We start from the raw sequence: 24,101 nt of genomic DNA, 5'->3' as shown, positions 1-24,101 counted from the left end.
TTTGTTGTTGTTGAGTTGCAGTTCTTCATAGGTTCAGGATATTAAACCTTTACTAGATCTATGATTTGCAGGTATTTTTCTCTGCACTCGAGGTTCCATTTTTACTCCACCAAGTGTTTTCTTTGATGCTCGTTGTTTATAATTCTGAAGGTGGTATAGTGACCACCCTCCTCAATGTAAAGAAACTAAACTTCTCACCCTATTGATGGAAATCCTTTAGGGCCTGATAAAGGTTTATGAAGAATGTCTATTTATTCATCTTTTAAAATATTGTACTTCACACACACACACACAAGTACATAAACAGACCTCTGTAGATAATAATAAGCAGATAACTTTAGATCATCTGGATATATTCTTTTTCCTTCATTTTGAATCATTATACTTCCCCCCTCATTTTGTTTGAATTTGATATTGGAATTAATTGCCAAAGAAAGCTACTTCTGAGAGCTAGTGCTAATATATTGTGCAGATGGATCCCTGGTTTGAACAGTCACTCCCTTGAGGTTCAAGTGAGACTTGAAGAGGCGACTTGGGAATCTTCATAGCTTGATTTTGCCATTTAGTATGGGCTTCAGACACAAAACATGATTCCATTTCATTGTATTGTTGTACAGGATGTTATTTTAGCCTTGGTTTCACTGAAGGCAACTGGAAATTGGTATGTGATTGGTTTATTCAGTCATATGATCTTATAGAACAGGACTAAGGGTCAGGAGATGTGAAAGAGAAGGTGGGAGAGTCAGCACTGGCACAAGGCTAAGGCGTCTGTTTCCTTAATCCACAGGACTTTCTGAGAAGTCTTGTGGAACTGATTGTGGGAGGAACAAAGGGGAAGCATTTGTCTTTCAGCTCCATTTTATGGATCGCTTCACTTCTGGGGTGTGCTTCATGAGTGCTAAGCTATTTCATGTGGGATTCCACATGGTGGTGTTAGAAAAGTCTCAGGGCAGGACGCTAGAGGGGTACTGTAAATTTTTGGGCTGGTGTTTGGTTACATTATGGGATGCTTCCAAGTCTGTTCAGCACTGGCTGCTGCTGAGAGCTGGAACAAGGGGTGCGGCTGAGAGGATCTGTAGAAGTGTCTTGTATAGATACATAGTACTGGAAATGCGTACAAATGCAAAATTTGATGCCATCAATGATTATGTGTCTAGATATTGCTAGGTTTCAGTTGCTTCCACACTAGATATTCAAACAAGATTTCAATCTCATTTTAAGAGGGAAAAGTGGAGCCTATATTTTAGTGTATTTTAACTCAAATTACTTAATATGTATTATCATTTAATCCTTCAGATACCTCTGAGGTAGGTTTGATTAACCTTATTTTTTATTTATAGGTGGTTATGTTCCACAGCGAAGTGAAATAACTTACCCAAGGTTATGGAATTAATAAATTGCAGATATTAGATTTAAAGCCTGTCTTACTGCATGAAACTTTTCCTCCTTGTTATAGCACCTTGTTATTGAAACCTATGTATAGTAATTGTCTGTACCTATGTATAGGTGTCCAACTTATATACCTAAAACCTTCCTTTTTAACTAGTTTCTGGTTCTAATGGTCATTTGTATGCACTCCTCTGATCCACTAGAGGTCAGTGTTGGGTTAACAAACAGGAGACTTGCTTTTGATTCTCATTATTTTAACTGACTAGATAAGTATCTTCTGAAATTGTATCTGCAGTAAATCTTTATTTAATGACATAAATAGGATGCCTCATAGATAATTTTTGACTATTTAAAAAGTGTTAATTGTTACTTTTTAGGTTAATGGTTCTGATTAGGTAATTCTATGGTCACTCCCATAGTCCCTTACTGCTAGTGCCTTATAATAAGTAAGAAGAGTGACCAAGTCACGTATCTCATGGAAATCCTTTTCTGTTTTGGTGTCCAATCTCATTCTCACCTTGATTGCTTTTGTTATCTCCTGCCTTTACATAGTAAACGTGCATCTAAACTTACTATGTGTATGTCAGTATGTCTGGACTTACTGGATTCCAAAATACGGTAATGTGTGTTTCTTTCCTTCTGTTTGTTTGTTTTTGTGGTACACTGAATAGAACTCAGGGGCACTTGACCACTGAGCCACATCCCCAGCCCTATTTTGTAGTTTATTTAGAGACAGGGTCTCACTGAGAGTTGCTTAGCGCCTCGCTTTTGCTGAGCCTGACTTTGAACTCGAAATCCTCCTGTCTCAGTCTCCTAAGACGCTGAGATTATAGGCATGTGCCACCATGCCCAGTGGTACTATGTGTTTCTTATTCTCCAACCCAAGAGAAGAGTGGTATTCCGAGGTGCTTCAGTGTCATTTTCACCTGAATATCTAGTAGATTTACTGTCCTCATTTTCTCAAGCTTACACTCAGTCTGCTGTTTCCATGGTCCCTGTTGCTTGGAGTGGCACCACCAGCTAGTCATCAAGGCCAGAACAGTTGTAGTTCTTCTTATCTCCTTCCTTTCTTCCATGTACAACATGAAAATCAGTAAATTATTATACTTTTATTTTCTATATATCTGCTGCTACCTTAATTCATGTCCTTAGAATTGTTATGTGTACTGTACTATATGTGCTTTCCTGCTTCTGGTGTTTTATTTTCTCCCAGTTAATTATTCCTCTGCAACTAGATGATTTGTCTAAACTGTAAAACTGATGTTGGTTTTCCCCTGCTTACATCCTTTTGTTGTTTCTCCATTGCCTACTAACTAACATTGAAGTTGCTTTTTTAAAATTGTTTGTTCTATTTAGTTATACATGACAGCAGAATGCATTTTGATTCATTGTACACAAAAGGAGACAACTTTTCATTTCTCTGGTTGTACACAGTGTAGAGTCATACCATTTGTGTAATCATACATGTATATAGGGTAATGATGTTTCTCTCATTTCACCAATTTCCTACCACCTGCCCTCTCTTCTCCTCTTATTTCCCTCTACACAATTCAAAGTTCCTCCATTCTTCCCTTACCCACCTGCTGCCCCCCTGTTAGGTATCAGCATCTACTTATCAGAGAAAACATTTGGCATTTTTTTTGTGATTGGCTTAATATCACTTAGCATGATATTCTCCAGCTTAATCCATTTACCTGGAGATGCCATAATTTTATTCTTCTTCATGGCCAAGTAATATTCCATTGTGTATATATACCACAGTTTTTTTATCCATTCATCTATTGAAGGACTTCTCGGTTGGTTCCACAATCTAGCTATTGTGAATTGAGCTGCTATCTAGATGTGGCTGCATCACTCTAGTATGCTGATTTTAAGTCCTTTGGGTATAGGCCAAGGAGTGGGAGAGCTAGGTCAAATGATGGGTCTATTCCAAGTCTTTTGAGCAATCTCCATACTGCTTTCCAGAGTGACTGCACCGATATGAAATCCCACCATATTTATGAGTGTACCTTTCCCCCCACATCCTTGCCTTGTTGCTGGTATTCTTGATAATAGACATTCTAATGGAAATGAACTGAAATCTTAGGGTTGTTTTGATTTGCATTTCTCTAATTACTAGGGATGTTCAACATATTTTCATATATTTCTTGATCAGTTTTATATCTTCTTCTGTGAAGTGTCTGCCCAGTTCCTTAGCTTTTATTGATTGGGTTATTTGTATTTTTGGTGTTAAGTTTTTTAAGCTCTTTGTAAATTCTGGAGATTAGTGCTCTATCTGAAGCGCATGTAGTCTCCCACTTTGTAGGCTCTTTCTTCACATTATGGGTTGTTTCTTTTGTTGAGAAAAAACATTTTAGTTTGAATCCATCCCATTTGTTGTTTCTTGTTTTTATTTCTTATACTTTGGGAGTCTTGTTAAGGAAGTCTGGTTGAAGTTGCTTTATGTAACATTTTTAACTTTATTTCTTGTTAATACTTCATAACTCATGCTTTGTTCTAATTATTTAAGTTGCTCATTGTTTCTGGTGGATAATGGTTTTTCACACATAGTCCTTATCGTGCCATTTGCTTCTTCTGGAATGGTTATCCTTTCCCTCTATATCCATTTGGAAAAATAATATTTATCTTTTAAGAATAGCATTCAATACCTGGTCCCCTGAAGTCTTCTTGAAGCCCTTCCATGCAGATATGATTACATCCTGCTTTGTGCAATCATTGCCCTCTGTATTTATGTGAATTATTATACACATTTCGTTGAATTCCATCTATTTATTTGCCTCTTTTCGGTAGCAGTGTGATGTGGGGTTCATGAGTCAGAGACTCCATCTTATTTCTTAGTATACCCAGCATGCAGCACAGTGCCTGCCATGATGATACCAATAGGCATCAACGCATGAAAGGCTTCTCGTACTGCCTCACTCACAGGGTGCTTTGAAAGAGAGGCTCTCTAAAGAAAGAGGAATTTTAGTTGAGGTTTTGATTCAGGCAGGGAGAGGTCATAACAGAGAGAAATGACATAAGTAAAGGTACAAATGCACCCAATGTATTAGGAGGCAGAGTCTGATCCAAGAGGAAGATCCATGGTGGAGAGTACTGATGAATACATTGGAAAATGTGCTCAGTCCTTTATGGGGAAATTCAAGTGATAGATTATGTAGTTTGGATTTTTGATTGTTTAATCCCTCCTCTGCACTCAGTTCCCTTATGCCTAATTTGCACGATAAACATTGTAGTTTAAGAAGAGCCTGAACTACTGTTGGCAGGGACATTGTAGGCATGCTGGAAGCAAGATGACGGTAGAAAATAGTAATAATAGGAAACCAGATATGCTACTGGTTTGGAAGAGTGAAAGAGGAGTGTGTGTGTGTGTGTGTGTGTGTGTGTGTGTGTGTATGTAAAACTTGTTCAATTTCTGTATATTAGGAAACCATAGATACTTACCATAGAGGTGATGAAATATATTAAAAGTATTCACAGAGAATGAACAATGAAGACAATGAAAATGCCTAAATGTTTTCTAAGGTCAAGCTACTATCTGTATGCCTTGTGCCCTTTTCCCACTTATCCAACTCAGGTGGTAGAAATCAGTCACCTGCTTCTGTGGCACATTATTGAAATACTTTGATTTCTAGCAAAAGGTTAACTGTAACAATTTGCTGATTTGGCCAAAATGACTTTGCTTTTCTACATTGCTAGGAAAACCAGAGGCCATCTAAAAAAGAAAAATCATAGAAAATCTAAAACTACTTTTTTCATAAGGTACTTTTCAGATTGTTATCACTTGACATTTTAATGACAGTACCTAGTATGGCTCCTCTTGATTGCTTTTGGTACACTGGCAGTATTTTATTGATTGTGAAAACATTTCTCAATATGCAATTTAGGAAAATCAGATATACTTATGAAAGAAAGGTTTTAGTTTTGGTGTACTGAAAGAAGGTAGAGTTAAGGTAAGCAAGTGATTGCTCTTTTGTTCAGGACTTGCTTTTTAAAATATGGAAGCTTTAGAAGTTCTCCTGTCTTTTGTGCCTTCCCGCAGCCCTTGACCCCTGTCTATGTGGTCACTGGACATAGATGGGGAAATCATCGTACTTGTGAGAGGAATAGAAGGAATGTTCTGTTTTATATGGAATCTCCAGGGCTTAGAGGATGTGTCTTATGTACAAATCTAAATTAAATGTTTTTGGGTGCCTTCTCTAGCCCAGTTTGTTAATGAAATCACATATTTTATGTAAATCAAACCAAAATATCAATGGGTAATATGCAGAGAAACAAGTTTGTCCATTGATTCAAATCTCTGGAATGTAGATTCTTCTTATTTTCTTGGCAGAAACTAGCTCACATACTTCAAGTTTTTCTCTGGCCTATTATAATTTTTTCATTTGAACAGTGCCTGAACTAACTTCTTACACTTAATATTCATCTTACATTCCTTAATCTCATTCAGAAGACTTGAAGACACTGATTTTTCTCCTGTTTCTACTTGTCACAGAGGAGAAATATCATATATTAATTAGAGTGTATGTTCTAAGGTGCCATATACTCAAGCTTTATATCATGGCATGGTATTAGATTAAAAGAATGAAAGTTCCTTTGGGCAATGTTTTTGGAATATGCTGGCTTTAACCAAATCACTAAGTTTCTTTAAAATAGTACCTCTCTGAGCTTTTATCCTGTAACAAGTATTTTGTGTATCCACAAGGATTCATGGTGTATAGTGTTTCCCATTGATTTGGCCACAAAACCCTTATTTTGGGAAACATTTTTGTCATGTTTTGAGGGACTGTTGGTGGAGTGAAAAGATCAATGATCTGGAATTCGGAAGATCACACTTTGAGCCTGTTTTACCATTCACTAGCCTTGTGACCTCAAACAAACCCTTTGTCTTTTAGCCTCAGTTTCCTGACTGGTGAATGAGGTCACTTCCAGCTGTAGTCCTAGGTGGTTTTATGCTCCTATTGTTGACTCTGGATAGTCACATTTCCCATCTCTTTGCATCTACTGAAACCATACTATAATTTCAGTCATTTTATTAGACTGAGTGGATTACACTTCCTTTTCTGTATATGTTCAGAAGAAGAAACCCTTTAAAATTCTTTTCCATATGTCACGATCAAAGGGTCCTGTTGGATTAATTAGTTAAATTTCTCAGAAAAAAATTACTTTCTGAGATAATTCACCCTTCTGATTATATTTTATTTGTGTCTTATATCCATATAATTGTTTTTTAAAGTCCCCAAGTTCAAATGTATCAATTAATTCCAAGTTCCCACCTTCTTTCCTTTAACCATTATTAACCATTCATTGTGGCATTTTCTTATAAGAGATAAATTTTAGGCATTTGTACTAATCTCTTGACTACTCATATGAAAATGGGTGTATTTCATTTTATGATAATTTAGTGGATATATTTGAAAATTTTTATGATAATGTTGACTGATTATCTTTTTTTTTTTTTTTTTCTGTGTTAACTTGGACAATGAGTTAAGACCAAATAACTTTAGGGTTAGAAATTAATTCAATAGTATCTTTCTGGGGTTAAAAATTTATATATTAAGGAATTTTGTATTTTTGTTAAGAAACAAATTTGTTCAATTTTTCAAAATTGGAAGTTCATTGAAAGCTTGATTAAATGTTGTATCTTTTCATCTTTCTTTATATTTCCCCCCTGTATGTGTTATTTTTCTGTATCCTAGGCTCAACAGCAAAGAAACCTGGATAACATTGTCTTGCAACAACCCAGAATAGGTAGCAAGAGAAAATCTAAGAAAGATGCATATACGATCTTTGATACAGAGATGGAAAGCACTAGCCCCAAGTCAGAACAGGATTCAGGAATTCTGGATGTTGAAGATGAGGAAGATGATGAAGAGGTAACTAATACTTGAATTGAGTAGATGAGGTTATTTTTAAGTTTAAATATGGTACATTTGAGATGTGAGTTTGTTCATTTAATAGCTTTGTGTGATCTTCTGGTTAATAAATACCATTTTGAATTCAAATGAGCCCTAATTTAAAGAAATTGAAGATACATGAAAAGAATTTAAATTCTGATTCTTTTGAAAGAACCTAGATTTTAAGTATACTTTTCCATTTTTTAAAAGATTTAGCATTTTTGATTCTATACTGAATGCGTAGTACATTAAGGAAAGAGTAGAGCTTGCCTGATCTAGAGAACAGAGGTCCAAATGACCCCAAACTAAAACTGGAACAGTTATTTGAGATCAATAAAAGATGTTACTTTAAAAAAGAAAAATAAATTTTATTGCCTTGAGAAATGGTTTGGATTTAAAATATAAAAACATACCCGAAAGTTGAGAATGTGTTTCTGGAAGCAATTGATTATGGGATATTTGGGAGTTTTGTGACATATCCATAATCTCTGAGATCAGTTCTGTGTCACTGTCAGGCAAAGAGTAAGATGAAGTGACTTAATTAGTACAAATTTTATACCTTATTGTTGTTGGAAGTAAAAAAATGTTATTAAAAATACAACTACTGGGGCTGGGATTGTGGCTCAGTGGTAGAGTGTTTGCCTGGCATGTATGAGGCACTGGGTTTGATTCTCAGCACCACATATAAATGAATAAATAAAATAAAGGTCCATTGAACAACTAAAAAAAATTTAAAAAAATACAAGTACTGTGGCATTTCAGATTTCCTATTACAATATTTTTTTCTAAATTGGTTCAGTTTCTTTGTAAGTACAGTATTTAGGAATATGAACTTTGAGTCAAATAGACTATTTGAATCCTGGCTCTGTTGTTTTGTTTTATTTTAAAAAGTCATCAGTAATTAATCAGTTAATCAGTAATTACTTTAGAGATGGCCATTGGCATGTGAGGAACCATTTTACTCCTGAACTCAAAAACCTCTTTTGCCCTTACGTGCTTGACTCCTTTTCATTGTTTAAATTTTTCAGATTAAATTGATTCACTTTTTCTTCACATCCTTGTCCCCTCTTACATCTGTACTATTCTTTTCCCTCTCTTCTCATCCCCCAGAACTTATTACCATCTAATTTTGTAATCTCAGGTAAATTAACTGTTGGACTCGTAAGTGTTTTCATGTGTCGATTAAAGAATAGTCTGGAGCTATGTGTCAGCTCCATAAAAAGTGGTCAACAAATATTAGTTTTTATCTTATTTTCATTATTTTCATCTTATTTTCCTCACTGACTTCTGTCGGTATGCCAGTGCCTATTATTATTCCTTTAAGTTGACATTGTTTAAAACTTTGGGCTGAAAAAAAAAATACCAAAATTGTTTATGTCCAAAAACAATAGCTTTTAAGGTTGGTTGAATGCCTAAGGGACATTGTGTAAAGTACTACATTCTTTTATATAGTTTTCATTATTGAGGGAACACATTTCTACAATTTAAGTAAATAATTGTACTTATTTTTACCTAAAATTTATACTGTACTTGGAGATATGGACTGACTGTATCCCCACTCCCTGAAGAAATGGTTAGATGATAATGTCAAAGAATGAATTATATACACAGTTCTTATATATCTTCAAGAACCTTCTTGGACTTTGGGTTGTACAGAGAGGAGTGAGGGTGAGGTGGGGTGGGTGGGGATGGGAAGGACAGTAGATTGAGACAGACATTATTACCCTATATACACATATGAAAAGAATTTTTAAAATATTTATCACTGTCAAAAAAACCTTAATGAAAATAAATAAATTTTAAAAAGTTTTTTTTTTTTTTTTTTTAAAGAACCTTCTGAATAGGAACCATTCTTTGTCACTTAATTCACTGAATATTATGGGTATGTACTTTTTAATTTAGGTGCCATGCTTCTTCTTTGCTTTGTCCTATAAGGTCCAGAGAAGATGAGGAAAGTGGGACTAGTCAAATATGTTGGGATATCCTCATCAAGGAGCTATTATAAGAATGTATTTGGAGGTTAATATTTTTAAATGATTCCATATCCCAAATCAAACAGAATTCATATTAAAGATTTGCTGATTGAGCTCTTACAACAAGAATTCAGCTCTTCACTATCATCTGATGGCATCTATCCTTTAAAAAAAAAAAAATCCTACCTTATATTTATTTACTTCTCAGTTTGAATCTTCTTCAAGTGCACATTCTTAATCTCAAACCTCATGTAGAGAATTATTTATTTAGATGTCTCTAAACTGGTTTCTTGGCATAGTTCTTGCATGGTGTGAATAAATTCTTCAGATAAGGTCTTTCGTGACCCACTGTGACGTTCTGACCTTCATTCTTGTCATTCTTCAACAGACCTCATTTAGAGCAGCATAGTTTTAGAGTATTGTGACTTTTACTCTGTATGGTAACTGTGGCATATATTCCTATAGGGCAGTGGTTCTTAATTGATTTGGGGTCATGCATTATTTTGAGAGTTTGTTAAAAATATACAGTCTTTCCCTATTAAAATGTGTATATATATACTTGCAAAAAGTTCTACATGAAATTTAAAGGGATTCATGACCTTCATTTACCCTTAGGAACCTATTTAGGCACCCATGATACAGGGCAATGCTTCTTGAACTTTAATGTGCATAGGAATTGCTTGGGAATCACATTAAAATGCAAATTATGATCTGCAAGGTTGGGGATCAGTGTCAGTCTGCATTTTTACCAAAATCTCAGCTAAGGAGGGTTCTTTTGGTTTCTGCAGCATAAATTGAGTTGCAAGACTGTAAAGGACCTTGAGGAAGATATTTTAGTGCATAAATAAAACAAACTCATGAATGTTTTGCATCTCATTGATTTCCCATTAAGATGATTTAAAAATTTTCTAGCAATAAATGCAATACTTGGAGAGAACGTTGTATTTGTTTTTAAAAATCTGGTGCTTATAATAGGTTACCAGCATATCAATTGAAATTTTATAATTCTTTTTTCCCAAAATTTCATAATTCTGATTCAACACATTTACTTTCTTACTCGTTGAAGTAAGAATTTTTTTACCCTTTTGTGTGCTTTTAATGGAAATATACTTAATACATTCTTTGAGTTGAATGACATTTGTTAGGTTATTTACTATGTCTTTAGCTTAATGATACTTAATAGGAGATTATGGAATGAAGTGGTAGGAAAACCCAAACCCCTGGAACATGGCTTTGCACATATTAGGTGGAAAATTAATATATTATTAAACTGAAATAAAGTTTGTTTTAGAGATGGGAAATCTTAGTAGCCTGGGGAACTGAAATTGGAGTCCTAGTAGTAAATTGAACCTGCTGATGAAGTTAGGCCTTCTCCCGGGCTTTGTTGAAATGTAGTAGGTCTCTCAGTGATTGCTGAAAAGTGTTGCAAAGAAAAATATTTCCTAGGACAATTTTCTCTATATTTTTGTTTTATTTTTGAATAAGTCAGTGAAGGGTCACAATTAAGAAAAGTTTTTTCAGACTAACCATATCTGATATTTAACTGTTTTCGATGATCAACTTAATTGTTTTGATTTTTCAATGGAAATATGTATGATTTGGGAAATTTGATATGAATCTCTATTGTGCAATGGTATATGCACGTGTTAATGTACTTCTGTAATTATCTAGATAGGACTTTAAAACAGTTTTTAAAAGTAGTGAACATTGTGGATTGAGAATGTATTTATGGTCTATATTTACCAGGAATACCACTTTGACATTTTGAAAACAAAATACAAAGAAACCCTCAAGTGGACATATTGTTTGTGAAAAGATGAACAATAATATCTACTGAGAGTAGGGTTGTTGTGAGGATTAGGTGAAATAATGGTTATATTGCTCTTGTCACAGTGCTTGGTACATATAATGGTATGAATGTATAATATTTCCTATTATGCATTATGACTTTTAAAAAAAGGTGAAATATAAGTTGACATTTTTTGATAATGTATATTTGCATAGACTGATGATTGTCATCCAATATATGCAAAAAGTTGCTAAAATAAAGCAGTATTTAATAAAAAATGATTTCAAAAAGATGCTACATGTCTGTAATCCCAGCTACTCTGAGGGCTGAGGCCAGAAGATTGCAAGTTCAATGCCAGGCTTTGCAACTTAGTGAGAACCTGTCTCAAAATTAAAGACTAGGGATATAGCCCACTCGTGGAACACTCCTGTGTTCAGTTCTCAACACAAATACACACACACACACACACACACACACACACACACACACATATATGGTTCATGATTTCTTCTTTGTTTCTAGGTTACTTCAGATCTCCTTCATTCTTAGAGTACTTCCTTGGTAGCACACTTATGACAAATTTTAGTTTTGTATCTCTTTTAATTTGTTTTCAGGCTATTAGGGAATAGTGGTCACCTTGACATCCATATAAACCTGCAGTAAAATAAATGTTTGTTCATCAAATGGTTCGTGTCAGGTGTAGCTCTCCAGAATTGGTATGTCTTTTGAAATATGCTAAATTGCCTTTTTTGCCTAACAGTTTGAAGTTTCTTAGCATATCATGGACCTTGGTTAAATAAAGTCCATTTTTATTTTCCCAGGGTTCAGCTTTAAACAGAGACTTTTGGAGGGAATATCCTTGGGTTTTTGGCCATAGGTTTTTTGTAGGACCTCAGTACAAAGAAATAGTGATCCCTTACCCCCGATTTTCTTTTTCTCCACATCTTTTTATTGGTGTATTATAGGTATGCATACTGATGGAATTCCCCCTACTCCCCTGTTTTCCTCTGCTTAGTACAAACACTTGTGTAAACACATTTGTCATCTACTTAGGGATTTGTGATTAAGGATCTTTATAATTTGTGAGAAACTCTGTAGCAAAATTCTGGTCTTTTCCCATAGAGCTCTGGTCAAGTTATTCTCACATGCGCAAATATATTTTTGCTAATTCTCCTTACTTAAAACTATAGGACTTCTAGTTTGTTGGTATGTCTACGGTGTTTAGTCTAGTTCCATGCAAGCTTATGTCCACATGAATTCTACTCTTCTCCTCCAAATTTTTGAAAGTAAAGTAATTCAGAAAAGCACCCTGGTGAAAAATGTTTGCCAGGTATTTCCTGGCTTCCAGACATAATATGGGCAGTCACAAATGATCCTCTGAATGCAAAGGCCATGCCTCTTCAGCTAATCATTTGTTGTTTGCTCCCTGCAGAAAAATGCCTGGTACACTTTAATGACTTGAGATCCAACTGTTTCTCAGAAATGAGTACTAAGTTTCTGCATTCATGCACCAATACCAAGAAACTGTTTTGTGTAAAGTGGTAAACCGAAATATTTTCAGGCTGAAGAATGACCCAAATAATTAGTAAGAAACATACTTAAATTCTTTGCAAACCTCTACATATTCTTTTTGGATGCTCCATCTACTTTAAAGGTTTCTTAAGAGAAAAAGAAATGTGTGTATGAGAGAGAGAGAGAGAATGAAAATGAATTTGTGTATATGTCTGTAGTCTGTATCTTCTGAGACAGATGTGTGAACAGCAGGGCTAGAGTGTACTAATGCATTTCTGTTTTCATGTCCTGTCTTTATCAGCAGCATAGGCAAATCTCTCATAGAACATTTGCTACTCTTCTTGAGTGGAGGGAGCCAAACAATGCTTTCTTGTACTGTTCCCCTTTTCTAAGGTTATGCTTACCCAGCAGTGAAGCGGGTACATTATCAGGTCATTACTACAGATGCCTAAGTCTTACCCCCAGACTTCCTTCTCTAGTGAGTCTTTTAACATAATACAAATAGCTACTAACTTTCTTTTCTGGAGGGAGGAGAGGGTTGTAAAAATATAAAATAGATGTATCTGATAAAACTTGAATGGCATAATTTATTTTATAGTCCAAATCTCCCTTTTTACTTTAATGTGTAAAAACATTTCCCTTTGTTTTATGGTAAACTTAGCTGTTTACCTTTCTATTTTCAGACTACATTTTACCTAAACTAAGAGCTACTAGAGAAGAAGCAAAGGTATCACGAAAGACAGACTCTGATGTTTTGAAGTATTTTCATAATCAGAAGTGTTCACGTTTCTTTTCTTCTTGACCACCTAATATTCTCATGTCGACTGAATCTTTATAAATATTGAATTTATTCTGAATTTAATAAATATTGTTTACCGGGTCTCCTGAGGCCATTTTTCATTGTGTCTTTATTAATCCTGTTTATAAGTTGACTTTTCTTCCTTGCTGCTTCCTTTATCTCTAGTTTTATTTTGATCATCTTGCTTCATGTAATAGCTGGTATATTTATAATATTTAAATTCTACTTAGCAAATATTCTATAGGCAAAAATGAGAAAATACTGCCTTGACTGAAACAATATTTATCACATGGACATAAGAGTCATTGTATTGAAACAGATTAACATCTATCTGTATTAGCATGTTGTTTATTAGCATGTAGCTAATACATCTATCTGTGGTAGCATGTAGTGGATACATAATATCTAATGGATATATGTGAATATGAAATTATAGAAGAATGTATTAGTTGCCTCCATGGTATCTACTCCTGGATATGGTAGTGCAGTTAAATCCCTCCTCCCCCAAATTTTAATAGTTTATTATTTATCTGTTATTTAAAAATACAAATACAAATTCTCCATATTATATATAATAACATGCTCCTAGGCAAAGATCTTAGTTGTAGAATATAAAATCTTTACTATTGGATCCTTCCAAAAATACAGAAGTTTGAGCTGACAAAAGACACTATTGCTCCATTCACCAACTATACAGGGAATTAAGCAGCTGCTGTCCTTGGTGATGAAATTATTTCATGTGACTTCTTAGGAAAATAACTAGTTAAAAAAGCAGAATAATCTTGAATATGCTGTTTGCGAGTACTGTTGGTATCTTCATAGATCTGTTTGAACTTCTAGAAAAATACAGACCCCAGTATCTTAATGCCTTGAGTTCCTGACTGCTGGGCAGAGGAAATGTTTAACTATTTTAATCATGTTTCTGTATCTCAAAAAGAAAGCCCTTATGAGAGGAAATGACAACGTCCTACCACAAAGTTATCTCTTATCAGTTATAGTCTCAGTCGATAATGATTTGTCAAATTTGGACATGTGTAAAATGCAAGGTCTGTGTTATTTACTTTGGAAAGGAAAAATTAGATGAAGCAGATAAAGAAGGAGTCATGGCTTTTGTTAGGAGACAGAAACCATTAGAGACAGTCATTGTTAGCTTAGGAAAGTGTCCTTGGACCCCTCCCTGTTGAAACCTAAACCTGCTTGAATCATTCTTTGCCACTTGAGGGGAGGGAGGGGCAAAGGAAGGGAAGAAGTATGAAGACAGCTTTGACAGGGAGTTAGCATTTTAAATAGCCAAATGTGAACCTTAAAGCAGACCTATTGCCATGAGTCAGGAAAAACTGTCTTTTGTTCTGATCCTCTTGCCCGCCCCCATTTATTTACATTCTGGAAAATCATTTCTTTTCCTTGCAAACGTGTAGCATTCCTTCACGTACGGTGTGTGTTGCTCTTCTCCTTTTGCCTTTCCGTAGATGTAAGTGATTCTTTTTCATTAGTGGAAGCAGAGAAAACACATCTAGCTCAAAGCAACATGAGTCAGTGCATACTTTACATACCTTTATCCTCACAGCACTCTCGGTTCCTCACAGTGTTCATTCCTAGTGTTTCTCACAGAGGGGAGCATAGAGGAAAAATGATTTCTAAATATGAGGCTGCTTGGGGAGTAGAGGTGAAGATTGTGAGCTGAAGTCTTGCTTTGCTCCTTCATTTTTTTGCCTAGATTTCTTTGTACTGCTTTCAAAGCAGGCGGTCGTGTACTTGGGAGAACTTAGCAGGATGATCATTCCAAAGATTAAGAGAGTTGATACTTAGGTCTGAGCATTTGAACCATTGGAAGCTGATGTAAAGATGTCAAACAACCTCACAGAGAATAGGTTTGATTGGAAATATTTGTTGGTGATGTTAGAAAAGATTTTTTTCATTTCTCTAGATGTATCTAGGTGTATTTTTTTTTTTTTTTCTTTTGGTACAGATAAACCAACACTTGCTTCTTAGTATTAAAGCCTCTTTCTTTGTTAAGGGATCTATTAGCTTTTTTTTGGGCTACAAATTTCTTGAGAAACTATCCCTTTGAGTGGATGGTCATTCTATTAAGGAAGGGTCTGACTTGTGTAAGGACAGGCTCTCTCTGAGGAATGGTTGCAAGCAGTTTACTTTTGAGTGAAGCTAAGGCTCTGCGACAAAGTAAAATAAACTACATAGAGAAGAACATATAAAACAAAGCGATAATCGAATTTGCTAATCAAAATTAGGTAAAAAATTTTAAAACTTTTTGTAACTATATTAACTTCTTTATAATTATTCTTTGAAATAAAAGAAAAAAATTATTTCCTATGCATATTAAACTTTTTTATGTTTTATATTTCCTCCTTGTTTTTTCTTAGGCATGTGTAGTTTTTATATTGTTTAGTGGATATTATTTTTTAACACGTTTCTGTTGTTTTTCTTTTAAGATTGTGTTTTGCCTAATTGTAAGCTCTGGTATTCTGGTAGGATAAAATTCCTGTTTTTTTGGCAAGATAACCCAGGCTCTGGTTTTTTGGCAAGATAAATTTTCTTCAAATATCCACTTTTGTAATAAGAAGGGTGACTGTAAAGGTGCTTTAATGTTGTGGTCACTTCATACAGAAGGGACTACAATGATTACTTGTTGACCCTTTTTAAGTAAACTTATTCACATAGAAGTTTGTTTGCTTACTTATATACATTGTGTTATATATAGCACAATGAATTACTTTATAAATACCGAGATTTAATTTTTGGGGTCACGGGTATGAAACATATGAACAGAATGTTCCATAGATTCAAACCAGTATAGAGAAATGATGGTTTCAGAGGGACTAAAACTAAGTCTTGTGCCACTGAATTGTGGAATTAGTAGATTTCATTAAGAAATCTTGGTTACAGGACGGCATGCCCTTCAAAGAGAAATGAGGTTTACTTTATGAAACAAAGGAAACCAACATTGCACTCATGCATCAGCCTAACTCAGTTGAGATGAGCCGGCGGCGTATGTTCTGAAAAATCATATAGTTGCCAGTGCCACAGTAAAAACTTCAGAGGGGTTTTTGTTTTGATACTTTCTTTATGTCTTTTTCTTTTCCTTTTTGTTTTGTTTTGCTCAACATTTACTTGCAGCATCTTCTTTTATTCCCATTGAATTCCTGTGTATCAACTGATAGCTTCCTTTTTGCAATTGAGGAAATCTAGGCCAAAGAAAATTGTGACTTACTCATTGTCAGGTCACTTTGCAAATTAGTTTTGGCACTGAGACCTGACTCCTGTTCTTACCTGAGTTTTTTATTTTTCTCCTCTAAGGGTCTAGGTTTAATCAGCATACAATATTGTTACAACCTTGCTGGTATAACTAGGTTTGGCTTCATTTATAATCTTTTTTTTTTTTTTTTTTACCATGATCTTCCCTCCTTTCCTAGCATATTTCTGTATTTTGATTGTATAATGAATTAATTATTTACTAATTTTTGTGCATTTCTGAAGTTGAATGGCAGGCCATTGAATTCATCTTGTGTTGCAAGTTTTGTTTTTGACCAGTGAAACTTTTTTTTAATGCAAACTTAGAATTAAAAAATCAAGTCATTAGAGTCACATTCTCACTTTAAAAAAATTTTTTTTAAATTTTCCCTTTAAAGTCCCAGAGCCCAAGAAGTGTCTTTTCAGGTGGATATAACAGTGCCTTCTGTTTTTCTTCTCTGCTATCCATCCTGTGACTTGACGTAGCCATGGTGTATACCTCCACAGTTTATTACTCTCTTAACTAGAATAATAGAACTAGGTGTTTTGGGGCATGGTTTTCTGTTTGTTTGTTTTGTATTTACGCTTAGAAGCTAGTGCTGACCTTTTTTTTTTTTTAACACTTGAGTAGTAAAAATTCATGCAGTTACTCTTAATAGTTGTGTTTGAAAAATGTTTTAATGATAATCTTGTGTTTGCAGGTCCCTGGGGCCCAAGATTTGGTGGATTTCTCTCCTGTTTATCGATGTCTACACATATATTCTGTTCTGGTGAGTCTCTATCTGGCTCTGTCTAATAAAGATATTTATTGAATTCAAAACTCTGCTTTCCCATTTTGGGTAAATATTCTGTTTATTATTAAGTATGGGATGAGAAGTTAGTGTGTTCAAGGAGTATTACATTAAATAATCCATTCTGTTCTTGCTTCTTGAATCTTTTATTTTTGCTGTGTAATATTCTAAAGATAGTAGTATTTCTAACAGTCATCAACAAATTAGTAGATTATAACTATTTCCCTCATGGATTCAAGTGAGTTTTTATGATTTCTATACCTAGGAATAGAATTGTTCTATTCTCATGGATAGTTCTCTTTCATGGATTCAAGTGAGTTTTTATGATTTTTATACCTAGGAATAGAATTGTTGAATCATAAGGTATAATACTTACTTTCATTAATTTCTAATTTGTGGTAACTTGATATTGAATGAAATCTTTGTTTTAATTTGTGTTTATTTTACTAGTGGTAAAAGTTGTGCTTTTCTTTATAGAATTACTTATCATTTATTTCCTATTTTTAACCCTTGCTTTGTGTTTATATTGAACTTCTTGTGTTTTTTCTTTTTGCCAAAAGAGAAATGTAAGAAATTCTTGTATTTCATAAATATTGACAGTTTAAGATGTTGAAAATATCTATTTTTCCAATTTGTAACCAGATTCTAAACTTACGGTTTTATTTCTTTCATGAAACAGAATTCATAGTTTTGATGTAATCTACTCCATCAATTTTAGTTCATAGTTTTTTGAGTTGTGTTAAAAAAAAATCCTATCTATCCCAAGGTCACAGAATATTCCCCTGATATTACTTACAACATTTTGCCATTTTTATTTTCCAGACTCAAATCTTATTATTCATTTTGATTTTCAATGAACACTCAATTTTTCTTTAGCATGAAATGGTTTGGAGAGACGAGGATGTATAAATAAGTCAAGGACTTAGGCTTTAAATGATTTCAATATACCAGGAGAGAGAGAAGTTACATTTTTTGAATGACTAATATGATAGCACTGTATCTCATAGCTTTTGGGTGCTAATTTTTATAAACTTTATTAAGATTTTATAATATGAAAATATAGCAAATTTGCTTCAAGTGAGATTTCTAAAGTGATTCATGCGAGTATTGGAATAGTTTAGATGCACATTTGGTGGTCATATATGGTGTTAGATTATCCTAGCTTTTTCGTATATGAAATGGGATAATAATTATGTGCTTAGTACAGTTGTAAACACTCAATGAATAGTGCCTAACTCAGCCTTTGGCAAATAGTTGACATTTAATGAATGGAAGTTGTCTGGTAAGAGTATTGTTACCTCTGCTACTGATGGTCAGATACAGTATTGGTATTTTAAAAAGTATGTAGCATTAAGTATAGAATGCACATAGAAGTTCTAGTCTCTTTGACATGTGAATTTTATAATCTAAAAAGATGTACACATTCTTAATTGAACAGTGACTATGTAGTTCTGAACTATGTGGGAGTGAGGGCATAGTGGTAATTCTTTACAAATGATAATGTTCTCCTAGGAGGAGGACCTTAAACTGTTCATTTAAAGCAAAATTCTACAATCAGTGTTCTGTACTGTTGAAATATTTGATATTCATACATTTTCTATCACTTATAACACATTGTCTGCATGGCAGAAACAGGTCCCTTCAGAGTGTTATCTAGATTTGAAAAGGTACAACTAGTGGTAGGAACTCAGCTCTATTTTTTTTTTGGAATGTATGTTAATATTTTAAACATTGCTGTACCAGACCTATGGGGACTTAGAATAAAACCCCAAATGCCCATTTTGCTAAAGGAAAGACCAGAGCATATGTCACTTATACTGCCGGCGTCATTGTGTTTTGGGGACTGTACTTTATTATTCTCTGCATTTGCTTCCTCATTCTCAAGTCACTAATTTGTATTACTGCATGGTAAATTGTAGCTCCTCATAATGTTAACAACAAAGATATTTAAAATTGTGTTACTTAATATAAATACTATCATTTTTTCTTACTTTATAATATAGTTAATGTTAGGCCTTAAGAAAGAGGAGTTGAGCATAGAGATATGGGGACCAAGAAGAAAATAAAACTTATCTCTCTCATTCCTTTCCATTCTAACACTTGACTCTACTTTACAATTCAGTTTCTCATCAATCCAGTATGTTTTTCTTCCCTACCTTGCATCTATATCTTACTGAACCTTCTGACTTTGACTTTGTTGGTCAATTTTGCCTTTTAACTCTGAATCCCATTGTGTTCCTTTACACTGTGTTTTTCTTTCTGATAGTTGGTGCCTGTTTTGTTCTTTGCAGGCCCTGTTTCTTCTTTGTGTCCCTCACTGTTCCCAGGGTTCTACCCTTGTTCACTTCTCTTCTTTGTTTCTTGCCTTTCCTAAAAGATATAATCTATCTCATGGTTTGCAGTATTTGATAACTTTCTTTTTTGGTACTGGGGTTGAACACGGGGCACTCTACCATTGAGCTACAACCCCACTACTTTTTATTTATTTTTTAAATTTTGGGACAGGATTTTGCTAAGTGCTCAGACTTGCCTTGAATTTGCCATCCTCCTGCCTCAACCTCCTGAGTTACTGGGATGACAGGCATGTGCCACCATGCTGAGCTGATGTTCTAATAACTTTCAAACCTGCATTTTTCTCCTTAACCTTCACTTGAGATTCAAACATGTGTATAGAACCATCTCCTGGGGCTGGGGGTGTTAGCTTAGTAGTTGGTCATGTGCTAAGCATGCATAAGACCTTGGGTCTAATCCCCAGACCAGAATAAACCAAAAACCAAACCAAAACAAAAAGATCAAAACTACCTATTGAACTTAATCCTTTGGAGATTCCACAGGCAGCAGAAACTTAGTATCTCTGTAAGTTTCAAAAATAACTTTTTGTCTCTTGCCCCACCCTCACCCATTCTGCTTCTCTTGAGTTTCCAGTGGTCTCAGGTAGGAATAGCTGAAACCTAAACTCTAATTTTTTTATTGATGCTATATCCAGATCTACAAAGTTTGCAAATGTGACCTCCTGAATCTACTGAATCTAGTTTAATTTCCTCTCATCATTCCTATCCCCAAAATATAGCCCTCATTCAGATTTTCATTGAAATTAATAAAAGTCTCCTTAATTCATCTTCCCACCCTCAATCTTAAACCCTTAACTCAGTTCTCCCCACAGTCCGAGTAATCTAACATATGAATCTAATATATGTGCTTAAAATTCTCTAGAATTGGTCTTCTGTAGAGTAAAATATAGAATTATGGAAGAAAATGTGGTGTATAGATGGCCTTCCATGTTTCCTCAGGCTTCCCACCTTGCTTTCATATGCTGGAATAGTTCTGATTCTTTCAATATACCATGCTGTTTTAGGCCTCTCATCCTTTCCCCATGCTAGTCCTTCTGCCTGAATTAATATTCCCATTTCTTTTTATTTTATTGATCCTTATTTATTTTATCCTAGTGTCCTCCAGCAAATTTTCCTGATGTTCCTAGTTGAATTCAGTGGACCTCCTCCTTCACACTTATACTAGGATCCAGTACCTATTTGTATCCGTGCTAAATATGTGATATCGTCTTCTCAGTGTGCTCTTTTTCTTCAGTAGATTGTAAGCTCTTTTAGGGCAGGTATAATATTTTTTCATTTTATTTTTTCAAGCCCCCAGCCCTTAGCACTTAGTGGTATAATGCTCAATAAATGTTTGTTTTTGATTTTGAAAGATAACCACTCTCCTTTTGACCTGTAGGCGAATTCAGTCTTCTCGTCTCAGGCAGCCTTATACAATATCAGGGTAGGGACTTACATGAGGGAAAACAGTTCTATTGATGTCCAACGGAAGGATCATAACATAAGTAACAAAAAGTTCTAATATTTTGTCATTTACAATAGTGTTTATCTGAACTTTTGGCCTGGAGGATAACAAGGCACACTTTGAATAAACATCGCAATATTTATTATTTTTAGTGAAACCGACCTTCCATTCACCCCCCCTTTTATGGCTGTGCTGCTTATAAATTCCCAAAGGATTATTTGAAAAATCCTACTTATATCTGCCAGTCTTATCAGTAGGGCAGGAGTTCACGTATTGTAACAGGAGGTCAGATTTCGGTCATGGTCTTATAGATGGGGCCAAGCACCTGTAAATTCTTCCTTTGGTGACTAAAGTGAAGTACAATATCAAACAGGCAGTGAGACTTTTCTAGGAAGTGCTGAACTTTGGCAGGAAGGGCAAACTTTGGTGGTTGTGGGGGAGGGAAGAAAGTGAACAAGGGTCAGATACTGGTTAATGACAACTTGGACCTTGATATAATAATGCAATGGAAGTGTGCAGGGCAAAGGTAGGAGTATTTTATGAAATTGTTTTGAACAATTTATCTGGTTTAAATCTTCACACACAGGTTAGAGATGGGCAGGTAAGTAGCAGAATATAAAAATATTATTTAGTCATTAAAGAAAAATATTGTTTTAAATGGGAAAAACAATATAAACTAAAAATTTTACTTTTAAGGAAATAATCAATAATAATAATGATCAGAGGTTCTTATATACAGTATAGAGTTAAATAAAAAGATAGATATCTAATAAAGGTAGAAACCAATCTGTCTTGTAGATTTTTAAAAACTCTATTGACCCAGTGTTACCTGCCGTGTTTAGCATTTCTAAGCCTCAAACCCAGCTCAGTTTGGCCAAAAATTTGCTGGTGTTGAAGCTCCTTAATTCTCTGAAACATCTTTCTGAATTTTCTCCAAGTTCACTGCTTCCCCACTCTTCCATGTACACCCCTTAACAAACAGGTTCGATGTCATTAAGAGGGACCAGAGGAGTAAACCTATAAATATAACCATTCTCCTCGTATGTGGATCTCATTTGTGATCTTTTTTTCTTTTGGTATCTTGGTCACCAGCAATCTTATATCATCTGCTCGTTAACAATTTGGATTCCTAGACTTAAAAATATAGATAAAAAATATACCTTTGATTTATGTAGTTTTCTGCATGTGTGTTGTCCTATCAGCAAAAGTTCAAACATTTCTGATCTCTTGGTTTCAGGCATAGCATAGGAGTTCTTTTCTTTCTTTCTTCTTTTTTTTTCTTTTTGGGGAAGCAGCAACCCCCTACTATTATATGACTCATAAGAACCTCAGTTTTATCTAAAACTCCTCCAGTCTCTAAAAGGAGACAGTAAGAGAGCCTAAGATATAAGGGAATGCAGAATGTTGTGCAGTGAATTCATTATTACCAACAGTCTACGATGTGCCTTATTTCCCTTAACCTTTCTTGGGCAAAGGTCTTCTGAGAGTTTGATGAAATTGGGAAACCTTTATCTAGACAAAATGTACTTAAGTACAGGTAATGTTTTGCTTAGAATTTCACTAGTGTCCTCAACTCCCTGAATCTTATGCATAAACTCAGAAAGAATCCCTCCCTCATCTAAGAGGAAGGATAAGCAGTCAGGTTTCAGGTATCTACTGACTATGGTCCCACACCCCAGAATAGTTGGTCCCAATTGCATTTGAATACCTCCTGTTCAAAGCCTCCTAACAATTCCCTACCACCTCTTTTTCTTAGATTTGGAAACCTTGCCAAAGTCTAAATGTAAAAGTGTGTTTCAGAGTAACTTTAGTTTTGTCATAAATTTTTGTTAACTGGGCAGCCATTATGTAGGGCAGGCAAAGTGATAACCTGTTTTTTTCTGTTAGGAATAAGTTAGCCTCCGTAGCTAAACTAATTGTTTTGTTTCCTTAATTCTTTTACTTAGAAGGATCAGAGCAGAGCTTTAGAAGTAATTATGAGAACTCTTGATTAGTAATTGATCTTCCTGACAAAACTAATTGTGTTAAGTTTCAGAATATTTTACATTTATTTGCCTTTGAGAATACCTCTTTTTTAGGAACTTGACTCTAAGAGAAGTGACTCAGCAGCAGAGCTAGAATTTACCCACAATCTCTTCACAGTACTTCATAGTTGTTGTACCAGCAGAGGGAACATGTTTCTGGAACGTGTTTCTCTCACTTTCTATCTGAGAATTTTTGCTGGTATGGTCTGCTGTGGTCTACAAAAGTCATGGTCATGGTAGTTACAGATAATAGTAAGGAAAAGATCTGAAGAGTAAATGACTTTTTTTTTAATAAGGTTTTAAGGGCATTTCTTAGAGAAATTTCTTAAAGCGCTTTGATAGCAATTGTCTGTTATATTAAAGCACTGGGAAATAAATAAATGAGGAGTCCAAGACACTACTACAGTTTTTAATTAAAAAAAAAAAAAAAAAAAAGATTTGGGTCTGGGGTTGTTGCTTAGTTGGTAGAGAGTTTGCCTCACATGCACAGGGCCCTGGGTTCAATCCCCAGCACCACAAAAGAAAAGATTTGTTTCAGCATTTTCAAGGTTACTTCATGATTTTTTTAAGTGGTGGTAGTTGAAGGGTTGTTGTTTATATATATATTTGTAATATCATCCGCTTGGATTTCTTATAACAGCTATTCAGTATCATTGTGCTTTGCAGATTTGACTACATTAATTAAGTGACATGTGGTAGATAGGGGAAAAACACTTTGTTAGGTAGAGACTGGTCTCTCACTCTGAATCACACAGTGAAATAGTGCCTTTGTTGGTACCAGAGTGAAGATTTTATTTTTGCTTTTTTTTTTCAGAAGGCATTGTTGCTACTTGAATAACGAAGAAAATTTGGCTGCAAGAGTTTAAACATAGACTTAAAGCAGATC

The 24,101-nt window shown here is 34.6% G+C and overlaps 1 protein-coding gene across 5 annotated transcripts in view; it reads left to right on the top strand.

Moving 5' to 3' along the window:
- EXOC6B (exocyst complex component 6B) overlaps nt 1–24,101 on the top strand; it is a 603,818-nt gene that overhangs the window by 229,275 nt on the left and 350,442 nt on the right. For 4 of the 5 annotated variants that reach the window (XM_079111442.1, XM_079111441.1, XM_079111445.1 and 1 more), the window contains exons 7-8: nt 7,086–7,262; nt 17,307–17,375. In XM_079111442.1, coding sequence (XP_078967568.1) covers nt 7,086–7,262; nt 17,307–17,375 — 246 coding nt within the window. The remainder of the gene's footprint in view (nt 1–7,085; nt 7,263–17,306; nt 17,376–24,101) is intronic. The other variant, XM_079111444.1, reaches the window with a different exon arrangement.

The sequence above is a fragment of the Sciurus vulgaris genome (assembly GCF_902686455.1).
Source record: "Sciurus vulgaris genome assembly, chromosome: 14".
NCBI lineage: Eukaryota > Metazoa > Chordata > Mammalia > Rodentia > Sciuridae > Sciurus > Sciurus vulgaris.
The sequence above is the reverse complement of the archived record's forward strand: the minus strand, read 5'-3'. Positions and strand labels throughout refer to the sequence as shown.